Source organism: Podarcis raffonei, chromosome 1 (genome assembly GCF_027172205.1).
Source record: "Podarcis raffonei isolate rPodRaf1 chromosome 1, rPodRaf1.pri, whole genome shotgun sequence".
Classification (NCBI taxonomy): domain Eukaryota; kingdom Metazoa; phylum Chordata; class Lepidosauria; order Squamata; family Lacertidae; genus Podarcis; species Podarcis raffonei.
Genome location: NC_070602.1, coordinates 110685326 through 110700839, shown reverse-complemented (window position 1 = coordinate 110700839; position 15514 = coordinate 110685326). Strand labels below are relative to the sequence as shown.

Here is a 15514-nt window from a genome sequence, read left to right as displayed (position 1 = left end):
AATATAACTTTCATCAGAAGAAATGGGTTGGATGTAGGACTAAGTTAGTCACACTTATGCTCCATTGAAAAGGAAGTGAAAAATTTAGTCTTGAGTAACTGAAGTTTCAGTGATTCCAATGGGACCTAAAGTGTAACTTAGGCTGCATTCCTGACTCCACCTCCCTGACAGTAAACCTCAGAATTTGACAGAACTTACTTCTGAGTAGACATAGGATTACACTCTTAAATCTGGAGCTAGCCCTACATACTTATTTAGGAAAGATTAACTGGGTTTTTTCCTCAATGTATACTCAACAGATCAGCTGCTAAAATAACAGCTGGATGAACAAGTCATTTGACATTTTTCCATTTACAGAAATTGTGTGCATGGTATGGTCTCGTGAAAACTTAGCAGCTGCCTCTCTCAAACAATAACTGACATTTAATTTTGCATGCAGCATACTGTTAGTTCACTGCATGGAAAAATTATGTTGTGATACTCCTACAGGTAAACAAATTTGACAAAAACAAAGCTGGAATGAAATTTTTGATGAATTATAGTATTATGCAATTTTACATGTGTGCACATAGAAACACACACATACACATGTCATTCTGTTTGGGACTCGCTTGAAGACAATGGGTGGAATTTATCACTGTGAAGCTTTATTTAGTGGAATTCCCAGGGGGAAATTAAGTGGAATCACCAGGCGTGATGTTACTGGCAAAGCAGAATCACAAATGGTGTGGTCAGTGTGCACCAAATCAGTAGTCGGTAATAGCTAGTAAGTAAAATGGAAATAAATACTGAACAGATAAAAAGGTACAATGACAAGACAAATTCAACAATTGTCACAGCAACCAGTAGAATTCATAAAAGTAAACTTCATTTCTTAGCATACATCCAGGGTAATGGAATGTGCAGTATATTGGTGGAATGAAGTAAGAGTAAGATTTAGTGACTGGGTCATAGTTGGAAATTCAGAAATACCACGTACTATCTCATGTTATTTCCTTAAAAATATTTTTATTTACACTCATATGAGACCAACACATATTCTAAATAATCAAATATTTTTAAATAATTTTAAATGTAACCACTGAAAGCACTGTATACTTTTACAAAACTGTACATTCCATGAATATATAATCAAATATTTTTATTATAACATGACAACTATACACTGTACATCATTATTTCTTCCTTCTTGTAATAGTTTTCTTGTAAATATAACCGCTAGAAAACAGGGAGCTGTAGCTTTTTCAATACATGACTTTTAGAGACTAAACAGATTAATTTAATGTTGCTTTAAAATAATATCAACCCATTACTTCCCAGAGTCCTTGCAGTGTGAAGCCATCCTTTAGTTTTTCTATGGCAAGCCCCAACTCTTCAGAAAAAACAGGCTCACGGTCCTGTTGCTTTTTTTCAGGAAATGAAGAGAGGAAACGCAAGAAAACAAAGGTTAATACTGTATAATCAATTAGGCCATTAGGAACTAACACACTATTTTCACTAAAAATAAAATGAAACCTTACCTTATTTCCATCAGCAAAATAAGCCTACAACAGAAAAGTAAAAAAAAGAATTAAAACCTTAAAAAGTAATTGTCTAAGGGTGCTACGTAATGTCAGTCATACTCAAAGCAGACCCACTGAAATCAGTGGGCCTACAATTATTATATATCATCTTAAATATTTTAATTATAAACAGCACAACCTTGTGTATGCCTACTGAGAAGCCCCACTAAGTTCTATGGGGCTTATTCCCAGGTAACTGGATAGTACTGCAGCCTAAGAATTGAACATTTGTTAATTCAAACACAGACACCAAGTAACTCAGTTCAATTAAATACTTTTGGATCTAATTATTTAATTATCTGTTATATCTGAAGTGGTTATTAAAACCATGTACTGCCATTTTGTTTCATTTCCCCCTTATTCAGTATGAGTAGCTCCATTTTACACTCTATCAAATAAAAGAAAAATCTCTTCGACTTGACAGATTTATAAAATATGGTATTAAACAAAGTAATTTTTTCTGCCAGTTTTCAACGGCCAGTTTCCTGCCAGATTGTTTAAACACAAAGGAAATGCTTCGATCATACATAACTTACAGCAATTGTGAGCAGTAATTAAAACAGCTTTTTTCACTTTGATACACCACACTGAAACAGAGGTCAGGACTGTTGATTGTTTCAACAGCATTAACACTCTTAAGAAATGTGTTCTAGTGTCATGCCTTTGGTGACTGTCAAACAAAGAGTGAAATATTCACATGAGAAAGTTATTCACATTTCTTTCCTTAATGAAGTAAGGAACCCAAAGGTGCTTAGCAACTCACCAGATATTTGAAGGCATACTGAAGAGGTAGAAGATATGTGATAGCATTTTGATCTTTGAAAAATCCAGTGTGATTGTAATAGATGTATTGTCACAGGTGGTCACTATACTGTGCAAGGGACTTCTGCCTGTGCTATAGGATCCCCTTCCTGCTCCCAAGGGTCTCTGGAATTAAGGTGACTTTTAAAGGACCTCAGAAGTTTTATTTTGTTTGTCTTTTACAGGGCAAAAAATAATCATGTGTATTCTTATCACTTCATGCAGCTGGACCACAAGAACAGCATAGCTTCAAAGTGATTGCCAGCTGAAATGGAGCCACTCTGTTTAATCACAAACTCAAATGAGGATGAAACATGCAGGTGAGCAAGATATAACCTACTGCAAGTAGGCTCCCATTCTTCACAACCAAGAATTTTTTTGTGAAATACAGGGTTGGACGCAGAGATGAATGGAACTCCATGCAGCGGGGCTTTCCTGGCCATCCCCCCCCCCCGCTCTAGTCCTCCATTACCAAAAAACCACCTGCTCCCAAGTGTCAAGGGACCCCCCCTGAAAGAAGAAGAGGAGGAGTTTGGATTTTATATCCCGCTTTATCACTACCCGAAGGAGTCTCAAAGTGGCTAATGCTGGGCCAGTCACAGTAAGCAATAATTCACGGCTTATCATAAATGCTGTCCAATCACTTCCGCTTCTCTCTCCCATAATGCAAATGGGAGGATCAAGCCACAAGGTTTACCGTGATATCTGAAATGGGGATCATGGTTTTTTCTTGGCTTGTCAATTATGGCTTGTCAGGGAGAGAAGCCACGCTTTGCCGCTTGATCATCCCACACACACTAGAGCAGGAGTGACGTGGAAGTGATCAGGCATTATTTACAGTAAGCCATTAACTGTGATTTACGGTGACGTGTGAATTGCGTCACAGAGTTCAGGGGGGGTCAAAGTATGCACAGGACTACATAATTCGAGGTAAATTAACAGAGGATTATTATTTTTCTGTAGAACCTTACCACAAAAGCATCTGTCTGCTCATCTGCCTCAATCTCTACATCATCCTGTATTTGTTCCACAGTCAGATCTTCTAGCTGCTGAGGCTGAAAATTAATAAATGAAAGAAAACACTTTTAAATCTAATCTTTAAATCTTGTTAAGTAAATAGTAGCTAGTTTAATTTCTATAGATCATATTTTTAAAATAGGAATACCTTTTCTTCCATTTCGTAATCTACACCAAATATAGGATTAACTGAAAAGACTTGATGCAATGATTTTATTTCTTTCGCTGTTCCCTCTAGTTTTTCCACTGGGTCAATCTTAAATCCAAGCACATAACCACCAGTCTATAAGAGAGTATATGTTGAAAGAAAACATATCCGATTGTTATCCCACAGTATGATGACCCAAATTCAGTAAAACCATTTTGGCTGAAATTGTGCTACAAAATGTTACACTGTATCAACGATAAGCCACAGTTTTATTAGGAAGATGAGGCAAAGCATTGTCAATTTGAATCATGCTCAAGTATTTAAAACATTCAGCTATATTGAAGCAATACATCTATATTAAATAAATATAGCAATTTAGTGGGGCTTTGCAGTGCGTTACATGTTCATTATTAGTCACCATGTTTTTATGAATGGCTATAATTGTAAATATAGTGTTACAAAAACAACGGAACAATTCCAGGTTTAAAGCTATTTTTAAGTACTAATCTCAACTGTGCCATGTGGAAAGTAATCAGCAATGACACATTCAAAATTGCGTTTCTGAAGCTATTTATTCACAAACAGATCTACTACCAAGAACTACTAAGGAGCAAATCATTTCAAGACTCTAAACTTTTACAGGGGCACAGAACTCAAAAATAGCAAGTGACCAAGCTGATGTGCTGGTGTCTCATTCAGAGATTTGATTAGTCACCTGGTGCTCATTTATCATAGTCATTATTCTGTGAACTCATAACTAAGCTCTTCAGATTGAAAAGATCATACTACCATGACATCCTAATTAAAGCAGCAACTTCCTCAGGAATAAATACCACCAAGTATAGGTGCTTGATTGAAGATGTTTTAGAAATGTCTTAATGGAGTTTTGTATGGAATGATTAAAAAACTGAAGGAAGTACAATATACGGAGTTCTTACCGCCTGAGAACTCTCAATGACAAGTGCCAAGCCAAATTTTGAGTCTCTGATCTTTACTGAACGCTGGTTGAAAAGTAAAAACAAACAAAAAAATTGTTTGTTATAATGACTGAAATATGACTCCTTAATAGAATTAACTGAAATTACTGACACTCACTCCATGAATTACTCTCTTTCCAGTCACTTGTAATTATAAATGCACATGAATTTTTAGAGGAGAAGAACACTGAGAACACTGAAAAGTTGGAAAATATCTTATCTGGAAACTTTGATAAGAATTCTGTTCATATGCCTCTGACAAAAAACAACTATAATGCTCAGCTAGCAGCACTGGCGAAATACCATGGAAACCATATAAACTGACCCATGTTTTGAAAGAACTAGTGTACCATAGTGGTAAAGAGTGTGAGCTATGTACAGCTCAGTACAGAGGAAATGCTATTGGCCTGATGCAAAGATGTATGTGAATCTGACTGCAGATTTTGGAGGTGGAATATCCTCCATGTTCTCTCTATGAGACTAAAAGCTGACCAAACACAAAGTTTTGTCCATCAGTATATTTCTGCATAAGCACTGCCTAATAAGGAAATATTAGATAATGCATGTCACAGCAAACTTATCCAGGACAAGTCTCTAACACCAAAGACACTGTACCCCTTCCACCATCATCCAGCTAAAAGACCACTCACTTCAACCACCAGAGGAAATACATACTGTAAACCCACAACTTATGCACATTTAACTTGTGCACATTCAGCTCTATGTGCTTTGCAAATTTAAAAATTAAAACTAAAAAGGGGGTGGGCATCTGGGAAAAAGAGACTTTGGCAATCCCACCCGCCACTGAACCCTATATGCAATCCCTGAAATGTAACCCTGCATGCAAGTTGCAGGCTGACTCTATGTACTTCTAAGATTTGTCAGCTTTGTCAAGTTTATATTAATATCCATTGACACTTGCCAAAAAATGCATAGTATTTCTTTGGAAATTATATATACAACAGTTAAAATAAGGTAACCCATATTAATATTTAGGCAAAAATATTATGCTGTTATTGTACTTACAATTTGTAGATATGGGATACTGACATTAAAGCTGTCATTCATATTAGCATGCCAAACTACTCTTACATTTGTAACAAAAAAGGTACCCAGATTACCCTAGGAAAGAGAGAAATTATAATTAGTTGGTACTAGCCTTCTATAACACTATATTAGGTCCCTCTGCATTTAAAATGTAAAGAGAATAGCATTTTTTATTTACTAAAACTCACATTTAAATACAAAATCCATTGGTGAAACCCTTACTGCAGCAAACCAGGGTTGAACCATAGTACAGTATAAGAAGCTTTCCATTGCATCTACAGGACTCAAAATAATATACCATTCAAGTTCAATGGCATGCAAGACACATATGCCAAAGTTAAAATAGCAGTATACAAAAATAACGTTTTGCTCTGCAATATTGCTTTTGTGTCTGTTTTCACACACTAAAATAGTCACCACGCTCTGTTTCACATGCCAAATGAATATGGGTTGCATCTTGAGAAATGCAAGACGAAGGAAACTTGTGGAAGTGACCTTCCCACCTTCTGCAGTGGCCTTCTAAATGTTTCTCCTCAGGAACAGGGACCTTCTGAAATGGGGTGGGGTGGGATACAGAGAACTCTGGAAGATGGGTGGATTGATTGAAACTGGGCAGAACCAACTTGTGCCAAGATAGCTCTTCTTTCCTAAGATGGTTCTGGCCAATTTTGGTTAATTTCCCTTTCCTCCAGCAGCTCCTTGTGACCCAGTCAATACCACAATGGAGGGTCCCCTGAACCTCAGGAGTGTCTTTTGGGGATTGGAGGACAGGACAGTAGAGTGGGCAGGGAAGTCCCCTACTGTGAGCTTCCTTCCACTCACGGTTCTCAGGAAACAGCCTTATGAAATTCAAGTAATATGACAGAACTTGCACATAAATATTAAAGAGCTAAGAATATTCCGCTGAACCTCAGTGCCACGTATTTTTCAAGTAGTCAGTTTCACAAGGTGGTTACAGAACTTCTTTGTCAGATTTTGCAGGAAAGGTTTTTAAAAAATCACATTCTTAATTTCAGTTTATGAATATATCACACTGTACCTGATCACTAGATAAATTCCAGACACCATTTATTTTGTCATATACTTGTTCTTTGGGTAACAATCTCAACTGCTTGTTTTGAATTAATGCACATCTCAGCTTAAGCTCACGGTACATTTTTGAAGTTTCATAAGCTCTAGGAATAATAAAACACGGTTTCAAACAATGATAAAAATGGGGGGGAAATATTTATACTCCTCACCTAACCAATTTGCCTCCTCTAACTTGAGCAACATGGAAGTAATTATGCCAGAGATTCTTGAGTTTAGCTTGAAGGGAAACCTCCACAATGGGATGCCCTTCCTCATTAAGATCATTTATCCTAAAAAGCCATTTATCTGCCCATCCTGAGAATATTCTTATCTTGAAATATAAGGGTTCCTTTGTGTATTTGCATACATATGCATGCCAATCCCAAATTATTACCATTTCCTCACTGAACAAAATATATGCAAACCTTTCATTCTAAAATTTATTGATTATATGGCATATGCAACTAAACCAACTAACTTCATTAGGATTGTGCTTCAGCAAGCATTTCCTGCTTCTGTGCAAGACTAACACTTTTTAAAATAAAAAAAGCTCAAGTACCTGTGTACAGCAATAACAGAGGCAAAAAGTCTTGGGCTTCCAGGAACCACATTTGTAAATATGAATTCAAAACGTGTATTGTTACATTTGGTTAATATATAAAGTGCTTCTGTCTGGCCTCTTAATTTCTGTAAGAGAAAAGATTTATAAGATTTAGTATATTAGTACTGCAGTTTCCAAAAGAAATTAACAATCTTAATATTTATGTATTCTCAGTATAATTGGAAACCAGTAACAATTTCCAGGGTGGTAGCCATGTTAGTCTGTTGCAGCAAAAGTGTATTCTCACACTTTAAAAACTAATCAATTGCTACAAGCTTTTGAATAATAGGGTCCACTTTATTAGATTCAGGAATTTATTACCCTAATCGAGATAAAAGGGTTTTCATACCACTACTAGTATTAATTAAGTAATTAATTAATTGGGGTTTGTTTGGAACTGTTTGTCTTTTACCACTACAAGTATTAATTAACTTACCAGTGCCAGGATATCTGTGTTACACTCAACACTACTTTGTGAATGTTCACTTTACTTATTCTGCATATACTTATTTTGTAGACATAGTTGTATCCATCTAAGTCAAATTCAGAGGATACCCACTGAAATCAACTGGTCACTCTGAATATGACTTAGCTGAATACAACCCCTAAGCTTTAAATGTTGTAATCTGTATTTTTCTGCATTTCATTTCTCTCTGACTTTACTGCTTCCACATTTTTTCTCTCTACACACATTCTGCCAACTTAGGTAGCGCTGATGGAGCTAATGAAGTGGACTTTTGTCTAAAAGTTTATACCATAATATAGTCATTAGCCCTTAAGGTGTCACAAGGCTTTTTGTTGCTTTTGAAATTCATAAGACTTGCTGACAATTAAATGTTTTTTAGAAGAACTGGAAAATCATGTCATTTGACAAGAGCACGTTATATATTTCCAAATACTCTCTAATTCAAAATTTGTTTCGTAAACTCACCGAGTTAGCAGTTCTTGTTGTTGTGCTTACAAAACAATTATAGCCAACAGCTAAGGAATCAGGGAAAACAAAAACAGTATTGTTAAAGATGTCATTGAATATCTCCAGATATCTGTCTGGTATGTATTGTTGTCTGGAATAGAAAATTGCCCAAATTAAACTTAACCCGGTGTGCTAGTTGATTCCAACACAAGGGTTCCTGCTAGCACAACAGGTCTTCCTCCCTCTCCACCCCACCTCCCCCAAATCTGCTCTGGAGGGTCAGGAGAAATCCCAGAACAGCACAAAGGGGAAGGAGAGGGGGGTATTTCCATCTGGCAAGCAGAAATGCTTGCTCTGAAGGAATGATCAAATGAATTCATTAAATTCATTAAATAAACCATTAAATTGAATTCCTCCCAATGAAATCACTGTGTGACAGCTATGTACTAACTGTAGCTGCAGGAACATGTGCTGCTACTATAATAGTAACCAATTCACAGGTAAACTCTACTAAATTAAACGAAACCTACTCCCAGGTAATTGTTTATACCACTGCAGTCTAATAAGACTTGCTTCCAATAACCAGAGGCTGCAATTTTTCCAGTGCTTATTTTTCCATGGAACATTTTCTGTTTCATAGTAACAATGAACAGACGCCAAAACAGTTTTAGCCAAGTTTGGCACCTTCAATATTTTTTGGTTTTGTTTACTAAATACAAGTAAAAAAAGCAGGCTAATCACTGTCTAGGGCAGGGTGGTCCAACACGTGGCCCAAGGGGCACATGCGGCCCTCAATGCCTTTTTGGTGGCCCTCAGCAACATTTGATGGGCCCCCCACAGTCCTTGTGCTGCCTTCCCAAAGCCAGGGGGCATAAAATTTTGGCCTCACTCCTTCTCCCCTGGGTGCAACAAGGCAGTGTGGAGCCTGCGGATTCTATGTCAAAGTACTCTTGGGGCCCACTCGGAAAGAAAAGTTGGGTCACCCTGCTGTAGGGCATGAGAAATTTTCCAGGAACCCCACAGCATTGCTTACTTTTGAGAAGACATGTGCATAGTTGTTTATCTCCAAAACTTTTCAATCGAGAAACCTTACAACACACACACAAACACACATACAAAGACAGTTCCTTCCCTCAGGGTAACAATCCAAAAAGACATGACACAAAAGGAAAATGGATCAGGAAGGAGGGAAAAATAAGCAATTTCAGGTACAAGAGCTTAGTTTCAAGTCCTTTCGGTGACCAGTTGGCAGTGGAAAAGTTCAAGAAGAAGAAGTGCCAAAGTATCTGAGCACACTGTTAAGAGTGGCCTTCTTGAAGCTTGATGTAGTGGCTGCTGCCAGAGGATAGTTAATCCTGGTGTCAGAGTTTTCTTAAATAAGAGATGTATGGTGCAGACCTACCACCCCCCCCAGCCAAGTCTATCCATGGTCTCAGGTCCCAACCCACATTTGTCCACAATTAACTACATGTTTACAAAAGGCTAAGCTACCACAAATGCTATTTATATGAACAGAATTAACATCACTTTGAAGAATACTATTTGTTAGCAGGTAACTGTATCTTACTAGACTAGACACACTGTAGAAAAACAGCTTTAGAGCTAAGCTGACATGCCCTTGATAAAGATCATGAGCAAATAAAAAGAGCCTGAAAAATTTCTGCCCCCCCCCCCCCCAGTTTTATAACCCAGTAAAGGGCAAACCAAGTTTCTGGTTGCCAGCACACTGGACCTGAAAGGAGGCTGGCCACAGTACGTCATCCTTATTTATAATTTTTTAATATTATATCAGTCTGAAAGTTGTCCAACATTTAAAGTTAGTAGTGTGATGAGTCATATGCTGAATCAGAACACTTTTTATATGAAGTGACCTTAGGAAGTATGAAACACTGTGTGCCCCCCACAAAGAAAATAGACAATTACAGTGTGAGTTGGTAAGGGACAATGCAAAGTCTGCAAGGCTTTCTTATTTTCAAGAATGCCAGATACACCTAAGGAGAGTTAGAATTTTCAGTATTTTCCAGAATGTTTTGAGAATATTCACCAATGCATTGTTTACATGGGAATAATTATGTCAATTCTAACTACTAATACAAAGATAGTATACATAACGTTAATAGAGTGATGAAGGTTACAGTAAAACCAGAGCCTTCCACTCTGATCCTAATGGTGTTTCACAGCTCTGAAACTATTGGGACTTACTTTCAAGCATATGCACTTAACACTGGGATGTAAATGTCTCTCTTTGAAACAGCAGCAGTACCAGGTAAAGGAGAAAAGCTTTTGATTGACCAGTTATTTTTTTTTAATGGTGTAGAAACAAAGGAAGGGATACTTACAGAGGTTGACTCTAGGCAATACAATGGAGTGCCAAATAATTCTCAAGTTTGTTACCAAAAGTCTGCCTGGAAATTAAAAAAAGGGGGGGGATCACCAGTTAATTTATAGCAAAATTATTCTAATACTAGACAGACAGAAAACACAAAGGCTATCCTACTCAATCCTATGTACTCAGTCAGGATCTTCTACACCCAGAATCCCCCATCCATTTATTAATGTCACATATATAAAACAAACAAGTGGGATGTGCCACAAAATGTGGAGCACTCCTTTCCTGGGTTTCAGCCAGCCATGACCTTCTCTAATATACTCCATTCCAGCCCCACCACATTTTTTGTTTTTTCTCCCAAACAGCCAGCTTTTGATTCTGTGGTCACTTGGCTTGCTCAGTTTGTAATGCCTTTGTACTACTGCAAATCTAACAATCTCCACAAGCCTACTGATACCTCCCTCTTGTGCATGGATGGTGATATTTTGACTACATAAGGATTCCCACTGAGAGAATGAGTTTACTATTTGGGGTAGGGTCATTGCTCAGTGGTAGAACATCTCCTTTGCATCTGGAAGGTCCCATGTTCAACTCCCAGCAACTCCAGGTAGCACTGGGAGAGAACCCTGACTGAAACGTTAGAGAGCCAGTTATCGTAAACAGCAATAGGCCAGTGCTCAATAGGCCAATGGTCTGAATCAGTATAAGGCAGATTCCTATTTTCCTATGCAGAATTCCAAGAATAATAACCCATTAAAATCTGCTGTACAGGAAAATAAGCAGAAATGAGTGAACTGCAACTATATTAGAAAAAGAGATTGGGCAAGCAAACTACCGCCACCAAGTCAAAATCTTTCAGGACCTACATACTATCTAAGATCTGCAGGAGGGGACAAAAGGGAGCTGATACTACATAAATCACAAGGAAGGGATATAAAGGCAAGTTATAAATATTTATAATTAATAAATAAATACACATGGCGATCTTGGACATCTGCACTGACACATCATCGTAATCTCTAATAATAGCAAACTCAGGTGGCCCAGTGCCAATCACTTGGGAAGCAAAATGCTGCAATCCAAAAATAAGGTCATGGCTTCTACATATGTTGGGAATCCCCCAGGCATGCAGAAGAACACACTTTCTGAAACAATAAAATAACGCTGAGTGGAAGGTGGGAAATAACCCTCGAAAAACTGCCTGACAAGAACCTGCAAACTTTTAGCTTGGAACAGAATGCTGGTAGCACTTGAGAAAGAGGGAGAAAGGGTCAATGGAAACTAGAAGTTGTACCTTTCTCTCCATTGTTTCCTTTGGTATCTTCAATAGGATCCAAACAGTCAATGAGAACTTCTCCTGGTCTCATTTTCATTTGCCTATAACAATATTGCATGTTAAGTTGCTGCTTCAACCCTTGGTTTTCTTTTATTTAGGTAAACCAGTAATATCCCAATGAAACATTTTGGGACAATAATGCTCACCATGCACACACACAAATCCAAGATCTATAATGACTTTGGAATAAACTTGTCTTCTCCCTAACCAAAGAGAGTCATCTTTCCAAATGAAACACTAATTGAAATGGCAGAGTTGTGCAATGACATTCACCTATCTGCTTTTTGCATTACTTCTCATGAGTACTGAAAACGTTAATCAAATGTTTTAACTGTAGGTTCCAATCAAAGTAGTTCCCTGCATGGAGGAATGTGTGATGTCTTGGTAAGCTTGTTTCCATTCTGAAAGAAACAAGTTTATCTTTTTATTAATCCAGCTTGTTATTTAAATAATCCATTGGTAGCCACCAGTGACAAGGAATCACACACAGGTGTGTGCAAAGAATACCATGAAGGTGAATGAGCAGCCCAAGTGCTCAGTCCCTTCTCTAGGCACAGGCCAGAAACCAAGCAAGCTGGCAGAGGATGGAAAAACCCCTCCTTCATGCCTATTATCACAGATATACAGAGGGGCTGCTGGAGGAGGGTAGGGCTCTCTATCCTTCCTCAGTCAATCTCCTTGCCCCCAGCAAGCTAGCAATTTTTTCTGGACTTATTTACAAAGTTGCAGTTGGTCACATCTCCAGGGCAAGTAGCAATGGTCAGTTCCCAGCCAGCATGACCAGCATAGCCACTCTTTGAATCCTCTATGAATTTGTCCCAACACTTTCTTATGGTCAACACTACATCTCATGGCAGCGAATTCAAGCCATCTTGCATCAACAGGCACATGGTACATATTTACAGACCTGGTGAAACAGTTTGTATAAAGTATAACCTGTATAAGCAAGTCTAAAATCACTTACTTGTCTGTTCTGTCCAGGCTTTTCTCCTTAAGTATCAGCCATGGAGAGAGATATTGCTGCATTTTAGATTGTCAATTTGACCAATTATCAATTTAAAAAACGACAGGCTACACTTTATCCAGTTTTTTAAAAAATCTTCATTTGCGTCAGCCACAAGCCACAGCAAAGGAATAAATAAAATGCAGATATAGCTAGATGGTTGGCTATACAAAATACATTCCAAAAAATTACGACTATACAAATAAAAGAGTTAATAACTGTCCTTGATCTTTTATCCCGTTTGATTTCACTTCTTTTATCCCCTTCTTCTCCCAGCCCCACTCATCCTCACAATAACCCCTGAGGTAGGCTGGGCCTGAGAGACAGTGGTTGTGTGAACGGGAGAAGAGCTAACCCGAAGATCTAATCCGGAGGCTGCATACAAACCGCATTTTAAAGCACATCTCCCCCCTTCAAAAGAATCCTGGGCGCTGTAAATATTAAGACTCAGAGTTACAATTCCCAGCAATTCCTTAAAAGTACGACGCCCATAATTCTTTTAGGGAGCAACAAATATGCTTCGGACGGGCTTTAAAGGTGTAGGGAAAGTATATAAATTCAATAAATAATATTGATATTGACATAATAATATATCAAGCGCGACTTTTTTGTGTTCAGGAGAGGAGAGGCCGTTGGCGTCCAGGGACCTGAGGAAGCTCGCTTAACAAATAAAAGAGCCCCGAGAAGAGCCGTGCCCTAGAGAACGTGGGGAACCAAAGACGCGTGTGCGAATCCCGAGTTTTATTTTTAACGGCGAGGGCGGAACCCTCGGCGCCCGCAAGATGGCGCTGACAGGCTTGAAGGAAACGGCGCTCTCCGCTCTCGGGCTCGCGAGGCCCGGAAGCGGCCGCTTTGCCAACGGCTACTTAGCGAGGTCGCGGACTCCCTGTGGCGACGGAGCCGCCCGCGCGGGGGGACACAGCAAGAAAGGGAGCCCCCGTTCGCGCGAGAACACTCACTGAGAGGTGATGTCGAAGCGGACGTCCCTGTCCTCCCACAGCGAGTCCGCCGTGGCCGCCATGGTGACCGCCGGGCCCCGTCTCGGCGTCCGTGCGCCGTTCCTTGGCAACTCCCCGACGGGCGCCGGCTGGGGACGAACTTCCTCGGCGCGACGCGCGAAGAAGCCTGTTGTGCGCATGCTCCGGGCTTCTAGGGCTGCGCGTGCTTTTCTGCTGCAGGCGATCCACGCTCTCGTTAACGACGCTCGGCGGATCAAATTAGGGATGCCAAGGCGCGCCTGCGGGGTGCATATAGGAAACTGGTTTCCTGGGCTCCTAGGAATGCCAGGCGGCCTGGATAGGGATGTATTTATTGCCGAGCCTACCTCTCAGGGCTCTTGCAAGGATCAAAGTGGGCAGAGCAATAATGGTAAACCGCCTGGAGTTCCCTGGAGGAAAGGGAACGTCAATAATAAACGTTCCATCGTGCCCAGTCGGTGGGATTTGTGCGCATTGCTTTATAACAAGATTTAAAAACGTCCTCAAAAATTATGCCTGGCTGGGACTAGGGAAGCTCCGTCCTAAGGGAGGGAGGCTTATCTTCCAACAGCCAGCCGGAGGATGGTCAAAACCTTACTTATAGGAAGGATTCTGGTGGTGCCTAAATGAAAATTCCTTTATTGAAATGATTTAAAATGCTTTGCTTATGTTTTTCTAGGGCAATTGCATTTTTCTTCTTTTTGTTTTAGTGTTTGGCGGTTTTATGGTTTTTTTTTAAAAAAATTAATGTCAAGTTGTTTTTTAAAATAATTATTTAAACATGTTTTTAGCACCCTTGGGCTACTTGAGGAAAGGTAGGGTATTAAATGTGTTAAATAAAATTAAAAATGTCTAGGCTATTATTGTTATGAAATATCACTAAATACCAATATTGTGACAACCAGTATTCTGTTAGTTGGTGGAAAGGTGTGCATGCATATTAAATACAAGTTTGAGATGCCAGCAACTACAATATTTTTAAATAATGTACAATGTGTCTAAAGTTAAGATTTTTGTTAACCACTTGTCTGTGTGGTTGCTCAGAAATCCCACAGACTTCAAAAGGACTTTCTCTTAAGTAAGCATGCATAGATTGCAACATTAACATTAAATCCACAAGGCACTTGAAAGAACCAAATAAACTTATGAATTGAACAGAGACTAGAGCCTGTATATAAATCTATTTTGAAAGAATATTATTTATTCTTGGTTACATTTTCACAAAAGCAAACATTCAGTTCTAAATATCTTCCTCATATGACGTGATTAAAAAAAACAGTGATTTTTAATTAACACAGTGAGATGAGATGTTAGTTTTGCATCACCACTCAGATTTTTCTAGTGGCACAGAAATACACTTAGTGCAAAAAGTATTTTAGTATAGTTTATGCATAAAGTACCTTTTGCACGTTTAATGCTGATAAATGTATGCTAGTAAACAAAAACAAAAAACCTGGAATGCAGATATTTATAGGCATATGCTGACAGAGGTAACAAATTAACAACCCACTTTGAAACATGTATACAGCATCTGATATATTTACCTGCAGTGCCAGTATTCTACTGAGCAAGCAGTAGTTTTGTGAAACTAGCATGGCATAGTGTTTGATGCCCACATTCTAATCTCTTATATTTTGGCTCAGCAAGTTTTAGGACTGAGCCATATTAATATACAATTTATTTGGATACATTTAATGTAGCTTTACAGGTAATTTTGCCATGCTGCCTGCTT

At 38.7% G+C, this 15514-nt stretch overlaps 1 protein-coding gene across 2 annotated transcripts; it reads right to left on the bottom strand.

The window, feature by feature from the left end:
* Positions 1-988: 988 nt before the first annotated feature.
* On the bottom strand, positions 989-13958 carry BBS5 (Bardet-Biedl syndrome 5). 2 transcript variants are annotated; one of them, XM_053409218.1, is made up of 12 exons: positions 13765-13958; positions 11761-11843; positions 10477-10542; positions 8156-8205; positions 7183-7310; positions 6592-6727; positions 5532-5627; positions 4467-4529; positions 3529-3663; positions 3335-3418; positions 1521-1544; positions 989-1403 (listed from the first exon to the last, which is right to left on the bottom strand). In XM_053409218.1, exons 1-12 carry the CDS (start codon positions 13941-13943, stop codon positions 1302-1304), a joined length of 1146 nt encoding a protein of 381 aa, XP_053265193.1. In that variant the 5' UTR covers positions 13944-13958; the 3' UTR covers positions 989-1301. The 2 variants fall into 2 exon arrangements, with proteins under 2 accessions (XP_053265193.1, XP_053265203.1); XM_053409228.1 differs by lacking the exon at positions 4467-4529.
* Between the last annotated feature and the right edge of the window lie 1556 nt (positions 13959-15514).